Source organism: Limulus polyphemus, unplaced genomic scaffold (genome assembly GCF_000517525.1).
Source record: "Limulus polyphemus unplaced genomic scaffold, Limulus_polyphemus-2.1.2 Scaffold949, whole genome shotgun sequence".
Taxonomy (NCBI): domain Eukaryota; kingdom Metazoa; phylum Arthropoda; class Merostomata; order Xiphosura; family Limulidae; genus Limulus; species Limulus polyphemus.
In genome coordinates, this window is record NW_013666559.1 from 8,092 (window position 1) to 33,290 (window position 25,199).

The 25,199-nt window shown below is 32.4% G+C and overlaps 1 protein-coding gene across 1 annotated transcript in view; it reads left to right on the forward strand.

Moving 5' to 3' along the window:
- The first annotated feature begins 319 nt into the window (after positions 1 to 319).
- LOC106461389 (selenide, water dikinase-like) overlaps positions 320 to 25,199 on the forward strand; it is a 28,249-nt gene continuing 3,369 nt past the window's right edge. Inside the window, exons 1-6 of the mRNA XM_013921205.2 lie at positions 320 to 738; positions 5,127 to 5,230; positions 6,030 to 6,179; positions 8,903 to 9,015; positions 15,098 to 15,288; positions 18,594 to 18,806. Coding sequence (XP_013776659.1) covers positions 474 to 738; positions 5,127 to 5,230; positions 6,030 to 6,179; positions 8,903 to 9,015; positions 15,098 to 15,288; positions 18,594 to 18,806 — 1,036 coding nt within the window. The 5' untranslated portion in view covers positions 320 to 473. The remainder of the gene's footprint in view (positions 739 to 5,126; positions 5,231 to 6,029; positions 6,180 to 8,902; positions 9,016 to 15,097; positions 15,289 to 18,593; positions 18,807 to 25,199) is intronic.

Here is a 25,199-nt window from a genome sequence, read left to right on the forward strand (position 1 = left end):
AGACGGTCCCCAAATATTTCTCCTGGATTGATTCAGAATAACTTGAATATAAACTTTTAAGCTCAGCTAATTAACTAGAGATTAAAATACTGCGCAGTTTTATGAGTAAACACATGTTTTCTTCGAATTCAATTCAAAGGCTAGTGAATTGTATCCAATTCAATGAATAAGCCATTAGCTACAGGAATAAGCGAGTGAACTCGAAAAGCACATAGTCTGAGTTCCGAGCACTCCCTGCAGGTCACCCTTAAGACAGTCGGAAACAACGAGCACGCCAGTAGTCAGATGACTTTGAGGCGGGAGCTCTCCACCAATAAGAATTCACATAAGAACAGTCACTGTCTCTTCAACCTTAACAAACAGCAGCCATATTGAAGTGAAAGAGAGGACGAAGGGCTAAACTGAGTTGGCTTCAGGGGTCGAATTACAATCTTCGGTTCTCAATAATTTATAATTTTCTTGTGTCATTTGCTATGGGAACTCCACAACAAGTAGCAATTGCAGCAGCAGAGCTTGAAGTTGGAGCAAATTCAACAATTCTTGCCATACGGCGACCTTTCGACCCAGTTGCTCATGATTTAGACTCTGCGTTTCGGCTCACCAAGTTTGCTGATTTGAAAGGATGAGGGTGTAAAGTCCCTCAGGAGGTTCTGCTCAAACTCTTAGAGGGACTTCAACAGGACGGCGATGGTGATGCCGAACAAGCCCAATATATGCACGTGGCCATTCCTAGAATTGGTTAGTTGTTTTAGTTAAATTATTATAGGTTAAAACTAGTGTTGTAACAGTTATTAGTTACATAAAATTAAGCTGTTTTGAATCTATTAATTTAAAATCAGAAACTACAAATGATTAAGCATATTCACTAGGCCTATTCAGTAGTTTTTAGTACAAGAACTTAGAAGTAGATATAGTACTAGTAGTAGGGTTGTTGCCACTGTTGGTAGTACGACTAGTGTTACTGCTACGTTGTATTAACTTGCAATTTATTAGTTAACGACTAATTCGATTGATACTGATAGACGTTACAAGAAAGAATTACTAACATTTCATTAATGATTTGAAAAACGTGCACGGTACCTCGTGTCATGAAATTGAAATTACTGGTGCTAGATTTTACGCCAATTATTCAGTAGTAATGGTACTATTAGTATTATTACTGTTAGAATCAGCCATGTGGTTATGATGATGTGTTGGCTTAGAATATTTAATGTCAGAATAAAATTAATTTAGCACTTAATTTTTATCATAGATGCATGCCCCAGGAGAATGCAAGTTAGCACCATAGGAAACTGGCAAAATATAGCATGGTGAGCAATAGGGCAGACATAGGTCTTCATACTATTTGTAGTTTACAATTTAATCAAGGCCTTAGCATCTTTGCTGTGCACTGCAACATGACTTTCTGTTAATTAATACAAGTCCAATGACATCCCTTTAAATATTTCAAAAATCAAACAGGATTTTGTCAAAATATGTCAGTATAACATAATATTTAACCTACTGACTGCTGATTTGCTGTATAAGATAGTCTGCCTCCAGCAGTTGAATGTGAGTGTGTCATATATGATGATAAGCTTGCAAAAATTCCACATGCACTTAGAGCAACAACAGTCAGTAGGTTAAGGACAATTAAGGGTATGTTGGATCATAAAGGCTGTCCCATCCACTAACTAAATATTAAATGATACAGAGAAAAAAACACCCTCAAAGCTAGTCCTTATTATTTATATTCTTATACAGCCTTCCCATTAACATCCTTAAATGTACCTCTCCGTTACATCTGAAGGCAAGCCATTTCCAGGGTCAACCACCCAGTTAAAAAAAAAACTGTCCTAGCTGAAGATAACTTCTTTACTGGCAAAATCTGTGTGTCCCCATGTTCTACAATTCTTATCATTAAGTATGAAAAAAAGACTGTTCATTGACAGTATAAATTATTTTAATAATCTTAAACACCACAATCAGATCCCATCTGACTCTTCTTTTTTTCAAGAGAAAACAATTTCAGAGATCTTAACCTGTCCTCATATGACACTTTTCATCCTAGACATTATCCTAGTAGTCCTCATTTGACTCCTTTCTATTGCTCTGTCTTGTACAGCTAAATCTGCTTGTTCTTTTAAAAAGACTGGCCAACTACCTGTGATATTGTTCCTCTGTCTCATTCAGTTTTCATCAGCAAAATGAAATGTTTATCACTTTGTTCTGCTTCACTCTGCTACTTTGTTTTTTCCCTTTCTTTCCTACCACTTGACCAAGAAATCTTGTTTTGTATATGTCCATTATTTCAAGAAGACTCAAGTGTTAACAGTCTAGAAATGGCCATGTGATGATGGTAGAACATAAGTGCATTTAATTGCTTACACTCACCAAAGAAAAAGAACATCAGAGAAGGCAAGATGATAATTAGCTATTTGGCCCATCAGGGTTACCTCACCTTTAAATACAGCCTTTCATGTCAATATAACAACCTATCCCACAAAGCAGTAATCTATTATCTTTGTTATTCAAGGCTTGTATTTTCAACCTTTTAATCTGATCATTACATAGTTAAGTCATTAAATCTAGACTCTTGCAAAATGTAAGAGCCTCTGCACTGTAGATAACAATATCTTCATCCCATTAAAGAAAAAAAAACACTGCCTCAAAATTTCTTAATATATATTTTAGCTGAAATAGAAAATTAAATTTCTATACTGATCAGTATACTTCACAAGGAATAAAATTCCATCAATATCATTAATGCTGATTACTGAAGAGAATTTTGGTTTAGAAAATTCCGTAGAACTGTAAGAAAATAAAGCTTTTGACTTTAATGTGGCATAACCTAACACTGTGAAGTGTGTTAATGTAGTTCTCATTTTTGAGTGTAGGTTAAATCTAGGAAGTTGAAGACCTGTTAGTTTTACTTCTGTTGATAGCAAGCTGTTAGAACTTATTGCCACAGATAATTTTGGGATGCATAAACTAAATTATGTAATTTTCAACATTGGTTTAGAAAGGTATTTTCTAAGTTGCTTATTAGTTGTTTATTAGGGTATTTGTTTTTTTCATCTAACCACTCCAGTTGAAGTTGTGCATTATGACTTTCAGAATGCATATGATAAAATACTGCAATAAAAGTTGAATAAGAAATCTGATTTCTATGATGTTGTTAAAAAGTTATCAGTTGGGGGTGAGTGAAAATTGGAGTGGTGGAAATAATTATAAATTACTGTATACTTCAGGGTCTGTATACAAACATATATTACATTACAATGAAGATGAAAATATGTGTGAAAATAATAATAAAAGTATGAAATATAGAGGGTAATAATAATTTTAATATGTTCACTATTGGAAAGTCAAAATGGGTATAACAAGTTATTCTTGTTATAAATCAACCATTATCTATAGGCCAGATTTGAAGGTAAGTATAATAAATATTGTTCTGACAGTAAAAGTATCTTGTGAAAAGAAACTGTATAAAAAAATACAAAAAAGAAAGTAGTGATATTTATAGAATAAAATGTTTTAATATCTGTGTCTCCTCCTGGCTTTTTATAATTAGTTAAATGAAAGAAGTTGACACTTTGATTATGTATCATTGCATGGAAATGAGTAGAAGGCATCCCAGTGTAATTGTGGTTATAACGTTTGAGGGAGAAAAGAAGGCCATCTGGCCCTTTGTGGCTGTCCCATTCATTTCATCAAACATCTATTCTGTCCATATTCAGCCCTGACTGCCAGTGTTCTTCAAGCTTTCTCTTGAGCTTTTGCAGTACCTACCATGTGTGAAGGCAGTCTATTCCAGAGGCAGACCACCCTGTTTGAAAAATAAGATTGCCTAATCTGCATCTGACTGCTACCATTCCTAATTTTAATTGTATGTCCTCTAGTCCTACCATTCTTACCATTAACTCAAATAAAAGATGATGCACTAAACCTATCTGTTTCCTTAATAATTCTGAATAAATTTTAAGCAAGTCCCTATAACCCTTTATTTCTCAAGGGGAAATAATTTAAGGACTTTAACTTGCCCTTATATGACAGCCCCTTCCATCCAAGGAATAATCCTAGCACCTTTCCTTTGAACCCTTTCCAATATCTGAATGTCCTTAAAGTAAAGGGCTGAAAACTAAACAGTACTCTAAATGAGGGTTAACCAGAGATCAGTACAAAGAAATAACCTCCTATGATATATATATATATATTAATTATTCCTGTAGCTACAACTTAAAATCCCATTTGCTTTCCCACTGACAACAAAACTGCTTGAAAAGCTATTACATCCCAGTAAACATTAATATCAAGACTTTAAGTGTGTTATAAGTCTTGCAGTACAGACTATAAAGTTTCACATTTAACTATAGAAGTCATGCAACCTATGCTAATTTCAGCTACGTGTAGAGTTGTATCTATAAATTCGGTTATGACATCAGCAATTAGTTTCTATTTGACTCTTGCTTAATACTAAATATTTTATTTTTAAGATTTACCAATGTTAAATGCAAGAAACTTGGAAGGATAAAAATTAATAATAACTGATATGAAAATGTATTTATTTGTGCTGTGTACAAGATAGAAACCTGGCAATATTTTTCCATTTGGAATTGTATGAACAAAAACATTGCTGTGGTTGGTTGATAGTAAGGGTGATTTCTTAGGTCTTATCATTGCTATATATTTTATATGATCCTGGGCAATTCAAAGAGAAATTGGAGATTATTCAATCTATGACATCTTTACCCATTCAGTGTTAATGAAGCTAAACATTTAACAAGTTCCATTGATGTGTTTATATATATATGTTTCTGTCTATGATTGTTTATGAAATATACAAGTCAACAATTTTTAACCCCAGATAAAGGTAGTGACCAAATAATATTTTTATTAGTTTTTCATACATAGTGCAGTTTCATTTCTGTTAAGAATATAATTTTCTGTTGCATGATTAATAAAGTGATCAAATGAGGTAATTTTTTATGTAATTGGTTAATGGGATATGCATAAATTTTAAGGTATCTATTATTTCATTAAGTGTGATAACTTGACTGAAAAAAGTCGGTACTTAACCAACAGTATCACTATTGTAAATCAATAGAACAGATGCTCATTCTAATTATTTGTATCATTTGGTCTAGGAATTGGCATGGACTGCAGCGTTACCCCCTTAAGACATGGTGGATTATCTTTAGTACAGACAACTGATTTCTTTTATCCTCTTGTGGAAGATCCATACATCATGGTACATAGTTTTCTCTAGGATAGTTTGCATTATTTCAGTTTCACATTTCATTACACAGATAATAATTCATATAATGAAACATACCTCATGAATTGTATTCATGTGGATAATGTTAGTAAAATTTACTTTCTGTGGTACATTGTTTAAAATTTGCTTTCATGTATTTTTTTTGTTTAGTAATGCATCATGCTTAGAAATATATCTTGTCTCTGTGTCTCTTGTTTTGTTGTTGCTTACATGTAAATAACTTAAATCTCTGAATGTTTTCTAGCAGAGAAATGAAATTCTTATGAGTGTTATTTTGAATTATCTGAGTGACATTCTATCAAGATGAACTGCGTACAAACACACACACACACACACACACACACACACATAAATGAAGTCTTTAAAATGATAAAAAGGTAGTAATAAATACCTTTGAAAATAAGGTTTAAACTGAAGGGAAATTTTTACAAATTAAATTATGAAAATTTTAAGTTTACACTTCCAAAATTAATATAAAAATATTATGTCCACCATTTCTCTCTCTCTTGAATGTAGTTTAAATTATACATTTTTATTTTTAAAATATTTTACTTTTTTCTTGGCATTTCTTATTGGTAAATAAATAAAACTAAACTTTTAATTTTACCTCAGATATTTAGTTTACCTTAAAACTTGCGTGCTATCCTATATGTTAAATAGCAAGTTATGAGTTGCAAATTTGTGTGTTAACTAGAGCATTCTAAGTATGTTAAATTATTTACAGTTGACATAATCATCTGGCCAATTCATCTAACTGGCAAGTTTTTTGTAGGGCAAGATTGCCTGTGCCAATGTTGTTAGTGACCTATATGCTATGGGAGTGACAGAATGTGATAACATGTTAATGCTGTTAGGTGTGAGTACCAAACTGTCAGAAAAAGAGAGAGATGTTGTTGTTCCTCTTATGATGAGAGGTTTCAAAGTAAGTATCATAAAATTATTTTAAATACTTAAAAAGATTTAGTTTAGCTTCATGATGTTTACCTTTCCATAGCACACTGACTAGATTATTATGCTATAAAGTTCCTTTCATATATGTCTTGGGAAGTTTTTGCAGTATCACAGGTTACTTATGAGTATACTTCCCAAGTTTTGTGGGTGATCAGTATCCCTTGACAGTACAATGTAAGTTGTATAAGTGTTTCCAAGTGGTAAGTGAACTTAAGGGTATACAAGAACCTTTGAAAAACATTGTAGAAAAGATAGACCCACCCTTCTAAATTGGAGGGCATTCTTGGTGAGTTATCATTGTATTCCACTAGCTGGCATTCAAACATCAATGTCTCACCTGTGTGAACCAATAGAAGGCATGATTTCTAAGAGTTAACTTCAGGTAAATAGAAGCACTAGTTCAGTATTGGAGGGATCTAGTAAAACAATGTTTTTTTAAGTAACTTAACACAACAACTACCATCCCAGTTTTCTTTTGTAAAGCATGCAAAAATCCTGTTTTATAACTTAACATTTCATTTAAGTATGATATTATAGAAAAAGATATTTTTGTGGAACAAAAAATGCTTTAGAATCATTAAGCTTTGGTACCATGAAGATGAAGTCTATATTTCAGGGAGATTGGATGCAAAGGAAAGCTGTTTAAAGATAACTGAAATGGTTTTAAGTGAATGTTTTTTTTTGTTATTTAATAAACAAAATTAATTTATTTTAGAATAACTTCACTGTTTGATTTAAACCAAAATGTAATTGACAAAGTCATATTGGTGATAATATTGTGTAATTGTGAGCTGGGCTAGTAATTTTCTTTTCCACTATCTTACTGTTGTCTGTTTAATCTTAAATTGAACTTTTTTGAAGAAAACAGCCTAACATCAGAAAATAAACTTATGATTTTTTTTTTTCAACAAAAGAACATGATTGTCATGCAGTAAGGACTTCTAACTCTTTTATGACTGAATAAGTTGTATAGCATTTCAACTATACATATGTCAGCTTTCCCTGAATACCAGCACCCCTTAGATATGTGCAAACATAAGAAAGTACTTGAATTTCTAAACCAGCTTTTATTCCACTTGGAAAGGTTTAAATGGAAATTTTGTGATTTGAGCAAGTTTAATTTAAAGACTTTTGTAATTTATGACTGTTTACTTTTGTGAACAGAAAACCATCTGGTCAGACTGAAGTGCAAGACATGTTTCATGAAAGTGCATTTAAATGTGCTTTCTAAAATAATCTTGTTTCAAAGGGCATTTAAACATCAAGTTGTATTTACATTGTTCTTTCATTGAAATGTGTTCAAGTTCAGATATTAGAAATTGTATTAGAATAGCTATATCTTTCTCATTATGATTTATCAAGCTAGTTACAGCCTACTCCCACAAGGCTGTACTTAAATGGGTTTGTACTCTACTATAAGAAATTAATGAGAAGGCCACTGTCTTTCACATGGTCTTTGTATTAGTTTTATCAGCTGAGTAGAGCTACATTAGACAAAGGAAAGCATTGAAAAGAAAAAAATAATATAAATTAATGTGAAACAAGCTTAAAAATATTGAAGTATATGAAAACAAGGCTTGACTTTTCTGGTATTCTAAATAATTTTTTATTTTATGTCTGTGATCATAAACATTACAACTATGGTTGGTGATCTTAAGATTAAAAACAAAGACGACATTTATAATATAATAAAACTAACACTTTATTTTAAACATTTATAAAGGTGTAGGAACACAAAAGAAGGAAGTAAAATCTTGGAGAAAATGAAATAATTTTAATTAATTTTTTTAAAAAAACATTTCACCAAGAAATCTTTAAAATTTCCAAAGCTTAGAATTCATATAAGTAACATATATATATATATATATAAAATTAATATATTTTACTATACTGGAACTATATACTCTTTAGAAAGTTAATCATAAGTTTTCTGTAGTTTAATTAATTGGTTTTTACTGGCACCAGCCATAAGATTGGTCTGTTAAATTGACAGACATAAGTGTTTAAAAATATCTGCTAGGTCTGTCGAATGAACACATTCAGGGCTCTTAGAGTTTATTGTACTTTAAGAAAAGTATGATATACAAAATATAGGCATGTAAAGTGGGAAACATTTTGATATTTGGCATACATCTTTGTGTGCTAAAGCTTTAGAAACATTCTGTTTTTCACAAAGTTACACAAGTGTTATTTCAGTGGACTTTAAAAAAATTTATTCTAGCTTTAACTAGGTGATTGTAAGATATCAGAATTCATCATTCATTATTGTTTTATAATGGGTATTTTAATGGGGATTAATGTTCTAGACCACTTGATAATATTTAATAAGGTTTAATTTCCATCCAGGAAGTTTGGGAAAACAATTTTATTGACCAGCTAGTTTTAAGTGATTATGCCATGTGTTATGTCCTTTTGAGCAAAAACAGAATCCTGTTGTTGTAAACCAATTAAATCACCAAACTTATCATAATTTATTCATAGATCATCAAATATGCATTTAATTAACTATACTTCTGGCATTAATGTTAATGAGTGATGACTGAGGAGAACAATTAATGATGAAACATTTTTATAATAGGTTGTGAAAATGTAGCCAAAGAATTATCTTGTTTCAGTTTTTAGGAGCTATTTCTCACACCTAATTTAGTTTTCATACTATTTAGGACTGTTTTTAGTAATCTTTTATTTTTTTAGGATTGTGCCTATGAAGCTGGTTGCAATGTTACGGGTGGTCAGTCTGTGTTGAATCCTTGGCTTACAATAGGTGGTGTTGCTACAAGTGTTTGTCAGCCAAATGAGTTTATTATGTGAGTGCTTCAAAAGTTTTCAAAACATTTATTAAAAAAACTAGTAATTATTAGTTGTGAGAATGTTAAGTCTTCTAAAAAAAGCATTTGGAATTGAATTCAAGTTTCCTGAGGAAGAGATTAACTTAATGGATAAATGCAATAAACTGGGTTTTTATAAAGACTCCCACTTTTATTAATTATCATTATTAATAATGAATTATTAAGGGCTGAATGATTTGTAAAAAATCTTTGAACATTTTTCCTATGGTGTTTGTCTGCATTACACTTTCAAACTATAAAGTCGAGTATGTTTATAAAGATTATGCTGTGATTGTTTGAAATGAATATATTCAACACTTTTGCAGTAATTCATCAAAAGTGACTTTTTACTTTATTGTATAAAATCTTTAAGTGTATTCAAAAGTTATTGTAAAATACTATTATTTTTGTATCTGTACTTACTAAAGTAACAGGATACTAATGTTTTGTGTAATGACAAACTACTGATGTTTTTAGTAAACAAAAAAGTCTTGAAAAAATAAAATACATATTTTATATTTAGAAACAATTTAAACTGATTTGAGGTAATAATTTGTATTTTGTTATGACTCCTGGGAGTATAAAAAATTATAAAATTGGTTTGTGTTTTACAAGTGACATCGCACGCATGCATATATATATATAATCAAGCTGGACTATAAATCCAAGGGTGTGTTACAAGAGAGATGGTTAAATTTTGCTGTTGTCAATGGGTACTGTTGACTAGCTGCTTTCACACATGCATGCATATATGTATAATCAAGCTGGACTGTAAATCCAAGGGTGTGTTACAAGAGAGATGGTTAAATTTTACTGTTGTCAATGGATACTGTTGACTAGCTGCTTTCACACATGCATGCATATATGTATAATCAAGCTGGACTGTAAATCCAAGGGTGTGTTACAAGAGAGATGGTTAAATTTTACTGTTGTCAATGGGTACTGTTGACTAGCTGCTTTCACACTTGTGTATCAGATCAAAGTCAGGAACAGATACTGCAGGTAACTGTCTAGTAGCTTTGCACAAATATCCAAAACTAATTCTTGCTATTAAGTCTGCACTTGTGATGTATAGTACTAGCTAAAAGCACTGCCTTATTGGACATGATCAAATGTATGATTTTGGCTGCATTCATAAGTCTTGGCTACACACTTCTGAACAATTTTATATATGTGTAACACTTTACAGTTGTGTTAGTTTATATTAGTTGAGGATGGAAGCAATATATTTCGTGCCCAGGGTTGAAGGCTACCTGATGACGTGTTTATACAAGCTACAGCTGTTAATGTGGGCCTGCCATTTATACATCTTTGAACATGCACGATGTGGAAGCTAAGAGGGTAGCAAAACAATTATTATTGTCATGAATGATCTTCAGTAAGGATTGGGCCTATTACAAGCATGGATTGTTAACTTAGCTAACAAACTCTTGAAGAAGTAATCAACTAATGATCAAAATTTACTAGAAAATATAAAAGCTACAGTACTATTCTGTCACTATACCATAAGATTATTTTTAAAATGACTATAAAGTTTATTAGCATGTGTATGAGATTGTTTATTATAAAATATAGTTAAGCCCATTGATATATGTGTTTTTTCTTTCTCTTGTGTACTTGAATAGTTAAATTTTCCATTTCATGGAAACATTTGGTTACTCTTATTTAACCCTTTAGTTATTTTTAATTTTTTGTTGATCGTTAAGTAATTGGAAATGAATCTTAAGTTTCATAGAAAATTCTAGTTGGGTTGATTAAATCAATATAATTGATACCTATGAGCTGCAATTATGTCTATTAGTGTCGCTTAAATAATGTTGGCAAATAATCAACTAATCAAAACTAGTGTCTTTGATTATTCTAACAAATGATTAATCATAACTACAATTATACTGATTAATATCCTGAAAATAATCAGTTAATTGAAATTGGTGTTTTCAATTATTCCAACTATCTAAGTTTTACATGAGAATAATTGATAAATTGAATGTGATCTATGAATGAGCCCTACAATTAGTAGATTCCATTTATCATCAGCTCTTCTGATATCCTATTATAACATGTGAAAAATTTAATTTTTGAAAATACTTGTCAACAGCAAATAATAAGATTAAGAGCAAGTGTTTATATATACATACATACACACATGTATGAGGAACTTGGTAGACATCTATAAATACCAAAAAAGCTTCTAAACTATGTACAAAAAACACAAAACTAAATGAATACATGATTAACCTGGAACAGAAGAACTAAAGGGCATAAAACAAGAAAAGTGTTTTCAGATTTTGACTTTCTGTAACTTGCACTGATATCACATATTATGCATAAGATTATGACTTGAGAGGTTGGACAAATAAATTGACTGCTACAGACATAGCTACCTGGCTAAAGTAAGTACAACAAAAATTTGACTTGTTTTTTCTTCTAATCTGAGCCTATAGTTGTAAGCAAAATCACCAGTGGAACTGCATTCTGGACTTTTTTTGTCCACAATTGTTTCCCCTGATTTGATTTAAAAGCAGTTTATTCCTGGCAAGTCTTGGGTAAATTTATGTAACTCTATTGTACAGTTTTGTAAGTCTGAGAATGTTAACTTTTAATTACATAAAAAAAAAAAATGATTAAAATCTGTTTGTATCTAAATTTTAAAGAACTTGTAAATGAAAATAATCAACTAACCAAAATTATTGTTTCAGGTTATTGCAACTATCCAAGTTTTGTGTGAGAATAATCAATTAATGGGCCTTACAATTAATCAGTTAAGAAATTCCACTAATTTACTAGTTCTAAGTGCTTGTAAGCTTGAGTTGTGATTCGTGAACCATCTGTTTAAATGTACTTTCAGCACACACACACACATATATATATATATATGTATGTGTGTGTGTGTGTATCAATTTTTTTTCAAATTCATACTTTGCACTGTGGTTATGAAGGCTTTAACAGGTTAACTTTTGGTCTTAATTGTGTATCATATTAGATTAGCAAGTAATCTATACACATTAGTGCATGTTTTTGATGATTGATTCTAGCACTTCTACATCCAAGATTTGCTGATATTCAACACAGCTGCAAAGTTAGTAAATGCTGCCTAATATATATCCTAGGGTCTAAAACTAGTAAATATAATATAGTAAATATAAAAGGTTGTTTCCAGGCATAAGCTAGGGGTTAGTGTGTCAAGATATGGATCATAGGGTCCAGGGTTCGAGATGTGATGCCATTTAATACGTTTCTCTGTAAGTGACAGTCAATCTCATTATTGGTTTAAAGAGCCAAACAAAGCATTTGCAGTGGCAGCTGCTGCTATCCTTGGTTGGTAATCCAAAATGAATTGTCTTTACATGGTCATTTAGTCCACATGTGCATAAGATTCTGTTTTCATTAAAAATTCCAATTTTCAAAAGCTTTTGTAAAAATGCAGTATCAATGGATCTGTACAATAATATGCATAATGAAAATGTCATAAAAGTAAACAGTACCTAAGTTAATATAAGATATATTAAGAAAAGAAATAGGCATATACTTGATCATATGTATTTACCAAAATGTATGTAAAACAAAAAGAGTAAGTAATAGAATATTCCATGGTTTAGGATAATGTCACATGATTTATTTCAAGCTGTTACCAACAAGAATCAGATTGCCTTAGCCAATGGTCTTATTGACTTCTGAGAAGTTACTGTTACAAGGCTGGTTGGCCCAACTTGGAACAGGGATACGTTTAATAACCATTATTTTCCAGAGATAAAATCACACACTCTAGTCTAGTCTGTTTCATAATAGCAATGTAGAGAGAACACAAGGTCCAAAGAAATTAATGAGCAAAACTTGTGAATTTTATGAACATAATCTTAGCCAGTGGTAACCTAGCTTTCAAATATAGCTGAAATTCTGGTATTTTATTGTACGGAATTACTCCAAATTTGTCTTTAAATGGCAAAAAATATTTTAATATGCATGAAATTGAATTACTGCAGCTCTAATGGTAAACTTAAATATGTACATACATATATATATGATTAACTTAAATATGTCTATATATGCCATTATTATCAAATCACCATACGAAACTGGTAATTCAAGTACAATATTATTAATTTACATTCTACTACCTGCATAGCTCAGAAGTCTATAATTATTTATATTATATGTTTATGACAAGTTTCCTAAAAGCATTTAGTTTGTTGATTAAGAAAAAACTTAAACATCTTTTCAAGCTTTTCATTTTTGCATTTCAAGCTCTAGTAAATGATGTGATTAAAACTTAAGCATTCATATGGTAAGGTAGCATGTATCATATTTTATGTGTTTGATAATAAAGTTTCTGTAGACAACAACATTTAATGTCTTAGGAAAACTTTTCAAAAAGAAAATTGTGAAGAAGACCATAGATTCATACTAATATAAATTATAACACAAACACTCTTAAGTAAAACATGAAAGAGATGCAACACTCAAGAATTCCAACATGTATAGTTCATTGGGACAGTAGTTTTAAATATTGGGGTTAAATGCATACATGAAATCACTTTATTCTTGACATCCATGTTTTGAATTTTGCTTACCGTAATTTGTTGTATTTTTATATAGACATAAAAGATACTTTATTTTATTCCAGCAGTAATGTTTTTTTTATCAATAATGAATTTTATGTTAATCAGTTGTTAAAATGCTAACTTATCTGGATAAAATTAAGTAACTGTCATTTTGTAATATTACTCTAATAATTATAATGTCTAATTCAGTTGTGTCAGATATTTTCAATATTTTCTTTGGTGTCTCAGGTATTTCTGTATATATATGTAATATATATATATAGCTTTGTAAAAGAATGTGTCAGCACAGTTGTCTTTGCATATTTGTGTGGGTGTTGTCAAGTAGTGTGCTGGAATGTGGAACAGGTCTAAGGTTTGCACATTGATGTGCTTCTAAACATGCTTTCACACTACAGGTGCATTATAATAGTGAGAGCCATCTCATCATAGGTGGCTAGTTCTAGTCTACTCACTGCTTGTCATCCTTCTAGGCAGTAATTCAAAATTAGGAAAGAACCTGGCCATTTAGCCCATATATCTCATAAAATGTTCTGATTCACAATACCAAATGACCATAATATTCATTACTTAATGCTGAAAAATTAACAACATATTAGAAAAGGAATATGTGGTATTAACACTTAAGTATTTCACTTGAAGAAAATGTATGCAAATTCACTGTTTAAATGCAATTAAATATCTTGCATTTTTAAACAGGACATTGATAAAATACTAAAAATTGTATGTATTTCATTTCACCTATCCCAAAATATTATAGGCAATAAATGTGTTTCTAAGATTTATGGGGATGTGAAAAAAAAATTGGACCATGCTGTAATTAAACAAATTACATCATTTACTGTATTAAATTTTGTTTTTTATTGCAATTTTTTGGCCTTTTGTCAGAGCTGTTATCAGGAAACTACTAGGCCATTCATTACATGCTGTACTGTTGGACTTGGTCATAACATTAATTAACAATTTGGCAGGAAGAAACATCATGTATCAATTTGTTTTCAGTCAGCATGCATTGTAGCAATAACAACATGCATTTCAAAGTTAGATTCCTTGGTATTAGCTTAAAACTGCTCTATAATACTATAATATACTAGTTATATGCTGCTGCCTGCTAGTTATCTTTACATTGTTATTCACTTTGTTTTCAGTCACCCTGCATTTTCTCTCCTGCATTCAATGAAGCAATGTTTCTTGCATGCATTGTAGCAATAACAACATGCATTTCAAAGTTAGATGCCTTGGTATTAGCTTAAAACTGCTCTATAATACTACCATATACTACTTATATGCTGCTGCCTGCTAGTTATCTTTACATTGTTATTCACTTTTCAATAATACGTGTCCCCTCTGTCATGGATGGCTTGTGCTTTTGGCACTTTCTTATGTGTTGCTCATTAACAAAAAATGTTTCTTCAGTAATAACAGCTGCTTAATTTGTGCATTTAAACATTTTGTAAGTATTAGTGTTTGCATTTTTTGCATATAAATATTTCTTTTTGTAGCCCTAATGATGCAGTAATTGGAGATGTACTTGTGCTTACCAAGCCTTTAGGCACCCAAGTAGCTGTTAATGCTTACCAGTGGCTTGAACAACAGGACAGGTGGAATAGAATCAAACTTGTGGTGAGTGAGGAAGATGTACGAAAAGCTTACCAGCGAGCTATGGACAGCATGGCAAGGTTGAATAGAACAAGTATGTCTCATTCAATTTGCATATTAATCATTAGATAATGAATATGTAGAGATGTACTTTAATGAATAAAGAAAAACGTTTTATATCACATTTATGGTGAACATTATGGTTAATATGACTATATCTAATTCATTGGTAATTTAGTTTTCTTGGAATGTGTGTAAAAATATTCATAAATCATAAACATATCTATTAGTACTGTACAATGGATGAAAGTAGGTAACTTAAGTTTACTCTGATGATTTGTGCTTTATAGTTTTAGAAACCTATTATAACTTTATGTAAACTTGTCTTTAAAACACAGTTTCAAAACAAATATAGTTGTTATATGTATTGGAATATTTGTTATAATATCTATGGTTTATGGAAGTCACTATCATCCCATGACTGTTAGGCCATTTTGATGATATTTGTTTCTTAGGAATTTTTAATAAGCTCTATTTTCATATTTCACTGCTTCTATAAAATTTATTCCTTGTTTATCCTGTTGTCTTTTTCACTTAGGCACACCACTATCCTGTTGTTTCTGTTACCTGGTTTTGTTGAATTACTTGTTTTCTTAATGAAAAAGTCAATGTTGTGATACCTCAAGCTCTTTTTGTTATAAGATAGCAAAATATATTGATATTGTTCATCATTTTATTTCCATTCAACATAAATGTTACTTGTGAAATCTGTTTCTTCTCAGCAACTTATGATATTTTGTGCATTATTTTCAAATACATATTGCATAACCAGAATAAAGATATACTGTACTGTTCATAGTATTTAATGTAATCTACTAATTATTAGAGCTATGTCCTGGAAGCTTTGTATCACATAAAAATACCAACCTTGTATGGAAATGAGCCAACAGGGTATAGGCTCTCCAAGATAGAGATTCCAGTCAAATCTCCCATTCAACTGTCACTTATTTCAAGTAGCTTGAAAATTAAACTGGTATTCATGCTATTCCACATGAAGACATGCTGTTCAGGCTGTTAAAATGGGCATTTGGAAACCATTATTTTTGTATGCTATATGGAATAGCATATTGAAAACAAGTAGGGGATGTGTGCTTTGGACATGACAACCTTATGACAGAGTCTTTTGTAATGGATACTTTGCTGCGGAGTTATTGTGCTAATGAATGGCCTTTAGATATAGCATCATTGGACATGTACTGTAATGATGTGGTGAGGCTCCAAAATCATTTTAATGTAACATACCTAACCCTAATCAGCATACCTGAGGTCCACATGGATGCCAATGACTTTCTTGGGTGTATATCTTTTTACATAATCATTACAAATTTATATCAATTCAAGTAATTGTTAAGCAGAAATCCTGGATGAATATGACAATTTTTTCGAAACAGGTAAACAGAGTAAGTAGCTATAATCTAATATTTATGTGGGGTCCATGCCGACCACATACTATCATTGACCATCAATATACATGCAGTTTGCCGTGTATCATACGAAACAAATTTCTGAACATTTATTTCACTATATAGGCTGTTATAGAGAATAATCCATCAAAGTAGTACAGTATCGTCGTGTCTGTTTGCTTATAACATCATTGTGCTTCTCATTTTTCAACAAGTGTTCTCTGTAATCACTGCTTATGCCCTATTTTATAGAAACTTTGTTTGATAATTGTTGTAAATAACCTGCTTATTGGATTTTAAATCTATAGCCTACTATAAGAATACATTTATGATGGGGTCTGATTGAACCCAAGGTGAAGCACAACGTTCACTTTCAGTTTTATTTGAGTTGAATTTTGCAGTATTGTGGTAACCTCATTATACATTGGTGAATAATATAACAAAACATTGGCATTTTTTTGATATACTTTGTATGAGGAATTGTTTAATACTACTTATTTGTATCCTGAGGAACAATGTAATTTTTATTTCTTGAGTTGTCTACATATTTCCTCTAGAATACATATATTTTTATGTTGTTCGTGTTGCATGCTAACCCTAATAAAATTTGTAATGCAATTGTTTTTTTGGAATTTCAATCCAGAGCTTACTGTAATGGTAATTTTGTGCTAGGGGTCTAGTTGGACCCCTGGTGTTCCACAACATAACTTTTCAAAGGTGTGCTGAGGAGGGGTAAACCTCTGTATTTGTAAGTGAAGAAAATTGTAACACAGAGGAACAAATAGAGGAGGAGTTTAGCTTCATTAAAGTATTTAAGTGTATAATATAACATGATTTTTGTTCATTGATCACTTGCTATATCTTTCAGGAAGAGAAGATGCTTTTTAACTATACACATACACTTAGAACATACTAAATTATTTTGGTCTAAATTAAATTCTACTGTTCTTTAGGTGCTGCTAATGAAAGCAACAGTAACAACTGTTTACAATTCCTTACACATTTACCCCACACAATTGGATTTACATTTGTTTGCTTGATTTTTTATTAATTATTATATATAAATACACACCCACACACATCACTTGTATGAAGGGTTATAAAGAGCAGTATACCTTGATTTTTTGCTTCTGTAACTTTAACAGTTTATTGTGAAATATCATTCCAAATATCCTGCAGTACTCCTCACATTTCAACCAGTTTGTTTGGTTATGACTTAACCCAATAATCTATGCATAAGACTTGATAATATTCATCTTGGGACTTTGTGTGGCCTAATCTGTGGTTGCACATGTTCAACTCCCCTTTCGCTAATAGTTATTTTCTAAATGCTTGGTATCACTCTTCTGCTGGAAGATGCATCCTTGCCAGTAGTACAACTATGGCTCATGGGGCCTGTGGGAAAAAAAATTAAATGGGGATCCTTAATTATTGTTAACTATTATGGGGACCATCATCAGACTTTGGGTTTTTTGAATTGATCCAACCAGTAAAATAGGTAGTTGCACCTGTGATTCCTGCCAACAGGTCTTATTCCTGAGGGAATGAAATGATGGCTAATAATCATATTGTATCTGTTAGTGATCAGAGTGCCATCAGAAGTACTAGTTTTTAGTTTCCACATAGTTCCCACTGAAACATATACTACCTCATAAAGTAGCCTTGACCACTCATTTCTCCTTTGGCATTTTTGTCCTGGGAACCATGAAAGAATCCATTGCCATTGCTTAGAATACCATGGCTGCCTGTGCTTGAATAGGCATTATGCTGGTGTGGTCTTATCTCATTGATGCAGTTCATTTTCATGCAGTAGAGGATACCTTAACATTTGCATTTTATACTAATTTTATTTGCTCTTTCCATAGTTATTTCCATTATTGTATATTTAAGCATTTATAAGTAATTAATTCTGCTAATGTGTATGCTTGACTTCCAGGTGCTAGGCTCATGCATAAATATAATGCTCATGGTGCAACAGATGTCACTGGTTTTGGTCTGCTAGGTCATGCTCAGAATCTTGCTAAAGTACAGAAAAATGAAGTCTCTTTTGTGATCCATAACCTTCCCATCATCGCTAAGATGGCAGCTGTTGCTAAAGCTTGTGGTAACATGTTCCAATTACTTCAAGGGCATTCTGCCGAAACATCAGGTAAAACATCTGTTATGTTAAGAAATATTTTATTTTTCTTAACAATATTGTTTTTTTACTATTAGTGTGATAATTTTTGATTTTGAAATTTATCTAATAAATACTTATCAGTGAGCTTTTCTCTTGATGTAATTTTAACAGTATGCAGATTAAAGCATGGTGATTATATTGATTAGTGTAACATGAAATAATTGATTAATCAACTAATCAAAATTAGGGTTTCTAATTATTACTATATATGAAAATGAAATTAGTATTATATTGTATGTTAAAATTAGAATTTTTATGTCATCTAAGTTTTAATTACTTTGTTTCAAGGGGAACTTTCAGAAAATACCTAAACTGCAGTTTTCATGTCACATGATCCACATGCTTTGAAAAATCTCAACTTTAGCACCATTTTTCTCTTAGACATACAAGCTGGTATGTACAGGAGTTTTTACACACTAAGTACATATGTTTGACCTAATTGTCACATAAGATCTAAAGTCTGCAAGCTGGGTTGTCAGGGAAAAAGATATAAATATTCAAACTCTTGACAGTTGCAGGGCTCACCTTCTATACTTTGCCATGAGATCTACGATGTACATGTAGTTAGTTGACACAAGTGTATATAGTCATTAGAAAGAGCTCAGTTTACACTATACTCTATCAACAGTTAACCCTGTGGACACGGGTTGGATTGGAGGGCATGTCATCTCATTTTTAGACGTATTCAAAATTTAATTGAACTATTATTTTATAAATGTATGTTATGAGTTTGGTATCAAATTGTAAATCATAATTCAAATATTAGTATTATGCATAAGTTAATTTCTTAACTTGAAAGTAACTATTGTAAAAAATGGGCTAAATATTGATTTTTGTGTGTCATGTGGTATGTTGCTTTCTGGTTTTGGTCAGCTTACATTTTTATGACACCCACAAAGTTTATAGTTTCTTACAAATTAGAAACTCAAATTTCCAATATTGGCAAGCTAGAATATAAAATAAGGACCTCTTGCCTTTTATGTTTATGATATTTAGTGAATCCACCATACTGGCTCTGCCTACCACTTCATCATTTGAGAAGACTTGTTTATGTATGTCTAATTTTGTATACCAATAACTTTATATATAACTTGTATATCAAAAGCTATACATTTCTTCTATGTAATTCTGTTACTCTTCCTAAGTTATTTATGAGAGAAAAGCTCTTATATTGTTGGAAAGTTTTAATTATTACAATCAAGGCTGTTTACTGAACAGAAATTTTATTTTTTTTGTTCTAAATACAATTTAGTTAGGAAGCCTGATAAATTACAGTGGATTTTTTGGGTACCAGTATAGTAATTTATAATGTTTTGGTATTCTAAAATGCTTATATAAAGTATACAAAAATTAATTTTCCATCTTCACATGTGAATTTGGAAGAGGCTTACGACTATCATTAGCAAGTACGACTCAGACTCATGAATGCAAACAAGGACTTCATAGCATCACAAGTAGTAGAGATCTTTGTTTTCCAAATATTTTTTATTTACTGTTCTATGTTTGAAGAAAAATAACTAACATTTAAGTATTTATTTGAAATAATCTATACACACACACACACGTAATGTATGGCAACCAAAACACTATATTTTATAAAATACTGGTACACTAGTGCTAAGAGAAAGAGATTTGTACTTTGTTTTATTATAGATGAGTATAACTGTTTTTGGAACTTTGTTTTTTCTACTCAGTTACATTAAGGTACAATAAAAACAAAGTATACAAAACTAAAGAGTTTGGAATATGGGAACAGTTTATTTATGTAATTTGAGAAAGATGGAATGGCTTATACAAGTCAAGGAAATAATTTTAACACTGATAAACTGAACTTAACACATCGAAAGGAACATCTTTACATACAAGTGTATAGATCATGAAAAATTTATAAGAAAATGTTTCAGTGAAAACTTAAAAATCAGAAAAAATGGAGAAGTTTTAGCACATATTATTGTACATTCAAGCAAAAGGTAATCACTGAATAATTTGTTTCTAAAGTGACAAGCAAGAAGGCTAAGCCAAAAATATTAGCTCAACCAAAATGGGTCGTATTTATATTACTGAAAACTACACATTTATTGGTTACTGTGTAAGCATGGTAACATAGAAAACAGGATGTTCATAAGCACTTTTTTACACCTTTGCTAACACTAAATCCCAACCACCCAGGAGGTTAACTAACATCCAAATACTTAACAGGTTGATTGGATCAGATACAACTTTGTACAGAGCCATATCATAAATATTTTCTCTCACTTTTACTTTTATAAAGTTCTTTAGACAATTCTTGTTGCAACCACTGTACTGTAAAGAAGATGATAAATTCTACATCACTTTGTTCTTGGAGCTGGGATTTGAATAGACTCTGTAGGAAACATCTGCTTATCGACTTATTGGATTGGCCCAGACTTTCTACAAAGTTATAACAGAAACATTTTATAATACTTTAGACAATTGTTGTTGAAACCATTATACTGTTAACAAGTTGATAAATCGTACCCCACTTTGTTTCCAAAGCAGGGAAAGTTCTGGGTATTGCGCCGCATGAGCTTATTTGATATTGACTGAGTCAAATTAAGTAGAGAGTGGCAATTCCTTGCTTTATAATCAACAGGTTTCTACTTCAGCTGCTAACAATAGAATAAACATAAGAAATAGGTGTGAAAAGATTAGAAGAAACTCTCAGGAATTTTACTTTGGTACTTAGTGATCCATACTGAAAAAGACACAGTACTATTCATTTTGTTTCATCTAGTTTCTAAGTCAGCTCCTAACAATATAATTACTACAGAAAATTAGTGTGAAAATGTGAGAAGTATAAACTCCAACTATAAGTATAAACCTTTACTGAAAAGTGTTTGATATTTAATTATAGGTTTTTTTATTTGTTTTCTTTCTTTATTATTATACTTATTTGTCTTGTATCTTGTCAAATCTAAACCTAGGTCATGTGCAAAATATTTTGCCCTCAGACTAACGAGTTGTAAAAAGGCCCAAGGGCCATAATGAGATGTTTTGGCATAAATGATAAAAGATAAAGAATGGAAAGGAAAATTAAAAATAAACAATAAGTGAAAAAAAAACTTTTAGTGAATTTCTATGAAGAGTTGAAAGGTATGTACATATTTCCATTTGTTAATTTTAAACACTTCATTACACTGTATGTTGATTATAACAGGTAGATTTAGTAGTTATATGATAGAGAAAATGGAAAATTTAGTATAAACATTTACTTTAAAAAACTTGATATTCATGTGTGAGGTTACAGAGATATTGCAAATGAAATGTGGAACTGTAAGATAAACTAGAGGGAATCATCAATAGACATGGCACTTGTAATTCTCTTAGGTAGGATTAGAGTAAATTAATCTATGAGACCTTTTTTTTTTTTTCCTTTTTATTAGCTATATTTTTTTACACCAGCAATACCAAGCATGGGGCATGCATATACGAGATTCAGTTTTAATACTCATCAGGATCTCTACCAGCCTACCTACCCCCAAATTGAAATTCCTTTAGGCAGGATTAGAGTAAATTAATCTACAAGACCTTGGGCATGGTAAAATATATAACATTCGGAAGGGTTTGACCACCTGAGTCAAAACTGTAGTTACATCTCAAATCAGTCAAGAAATGATGGAGCTATGAGCTAAAAGTTTGTGCTTGAAATAAAAACAAACAAACTCAGAATCATTCTATGATCCACAACGCTGCAGCTAAAAATAGTATTTTTTACATACACTTCATATAAAAATTACCTTGCAAGTGAATTATTCAAAAGTACAAATAACTACATTAAATAACAGTTTAGGAAAGTTCTTATCAAGGTACGAACAATTTCATCTCTAGTTTTATTTTTGGAATGAAATATAATGATATTGACATTAAGTGCTATGTGCCGTAATACACAGTTGCAAAAGAGGTTTAGTGTTTGGTGACTGTGGCTTCATAGTCACACACATATACGCACCTTTTCATTTGGTTATCGGGTGTTAGAAGGATGCCTCACATGATTCTTTGACCTCAGTCGTTCTCCTGCCCCATCCTTTATTGTAGTATTTGTATGGGTGACTAGACTGATCGCGTATTACCATGTGTGTTTTATTACTTCCACCCAAACTGGACCTACACCTCTTCACCCATGCTTCCCCCTCTTGTTCAGGAGCATTCCTGAATGACACTTTTACATTTAACACATGGACCCAGGATGTGTTCTCTTTCCATATCCATGAGCTGTAACTTCTTGTAGACTGTAGGATATGATACCATTTTTACCACTCCTAGGTGTTCATTTCGTTATGTTCCATTCTAAGGACTGTTTGGTTTTTCCTAAATTAACCACCATGGGGGAATCCGATTCAGTACTCCCTTGCTTTTATGCCCAGGATCTTCTTTAATGGGCCAATTCTCAATGGGTTGGTTTTTTCACCTGCAGATGGTCTCTTCTCTCCCAGTTTTCCATTGGGGGTGCTCTGTTAGGGATTCCACTCATTGTTGCCTTGACTACTTTCTCAATTTCATGCTTCATCTCTTATGATAATCTGTTCTCCATCTTATACTTGTTATAATGTTCACCCACATTTCCATTCTTTACCTCTGGTCCTGGCCTTGACTACAGATGTCCTTGTCAAGTTCACTTGGTGTTACCCCATTTGCTGGCTTAACCTGGGTTCCCTCTTCTGTGCCACCTAACAACCCGACCCCCTCTTCCCCTGTCAGTTATACTCTATTGCTTCAACATCTCCTGTCTCCTTTCCATCGAGGGTTCCTGTCCTTACACCTTCACATTTGTATCTGTCCAGTTCATTTCTTGTTAAACCAACTTTACAATCTGGTAGTCTTTTCCTTTCTTATTCCAGGCCATCTACCCATGTGAGGGGCATAGCATTCAACAATGGCCCATCCTTCTTTTCATCTGGCTGTTCAAAAGGATTCAGCTGTATCCTTTGCTGGTTTTTTGGTGGCTTGTCTTCAACATGTCCAGTTATTGGATAATGCAAGGTGTTTCATCCCCTTTTCTTTCAACCTTGTTCCAGTCCTTCCTTTTCCATGGACACGCATGCCCTGTTCCCATACTCGACTGGGACCTCAGTATCTTCCTGCATGCTCTTATCCATGCCCCCTATGAGCCATTGGCAACCTGCAATTTCTACCACTTTTCTCCTTAAACACATTCCTCTTACTTCTCACCTGAGGTTGCTGTCATTCAGATCTTTATGCTACCAACTCATTCTCCTTCCTCTTTCCATTGTTCTTATATTCTTATTTCTCCAGACTGGTCTTTGCTCTCAAAATCTTCAGCTGCTTGGGAAGGACACATCTTCCTTTCTCTTTTAGATTTTTGTCTTCAACTCTACATTTCCTGGGAGTCCTCTTCCTCCAGGGACAAATCTCCTTCTACCTTTATAGGTAGGGTCTGCCAATGTTTAGTCTACTCATAGGGTGTAGCTGCTCGCAGATGGTATGCATTTCGTCCCATCAAGTTCATCATCTCTTTCATTCTCTTGCCACTCGTTTCTGATGACCACTGGACAAGATCTTTCAAACTGGCATGTGGGCTATATCATATAACTTCATTGTCCACTTTCTTCACCATCTGGCTGTCTCATCTACTGAAGGTCACTGCCTGCCTCCATTAACGATCCTACAGTTTACCCACTATCTTTAGACAGGTGAGTATATTCCCTTATGGTTTATAGCATTTACTACAGGATCCTTCCAAGTGGTAGGTGGTGCCCTCCGGGGTACACTTATTTCCAAAACTTTCTCATTGAGCCAGGATAATGGAAGGTACTTATACTTTCTGTCCTAACTCCATATGTACCCACTGTAGAGATGGAATGCTCTGCAAGACCAACTGGGGTATCGGCATGGTATATTCTAATATCTGACTACTGTCCGATCCAGACTGTACCTATTCCAGGAACTATCATGGAAAAAGCTAGAACCAGGGGGTGCTCTGCCTGCTTTTCTGTCTTAAGTTTGCTGGCTTTTCCATTTAGGTTCTGCTGTCACCTGTTGGTACTGTTTCTAATAAAAAAAAACTTTCTCGTTGAAATAAAACTGATGGGGATCCAGAAATTTTCCTCAAGTTTCCCCACTGTGAATTTTTTCTACCCTTTTTTTCTTCAAGTGGAGCATGGAAGACCCTTGCCACTTACCAGTTCGTAGCTGGAGTGGTGGACCATGGAGAACCCTCACTGGCTGGAACCTAACTGCTGGGACTAGAACAAGGGGTGGCAGTCAGTGGGAAGTGGGGTGGTAGTGACACTATCAGTGTAGTGCGGGTCACCCCTAATATAATTGTACCAACAACATGCCACAAGCACTTCATACGATACTCGGGCCCTCCTCCTGTGGTCT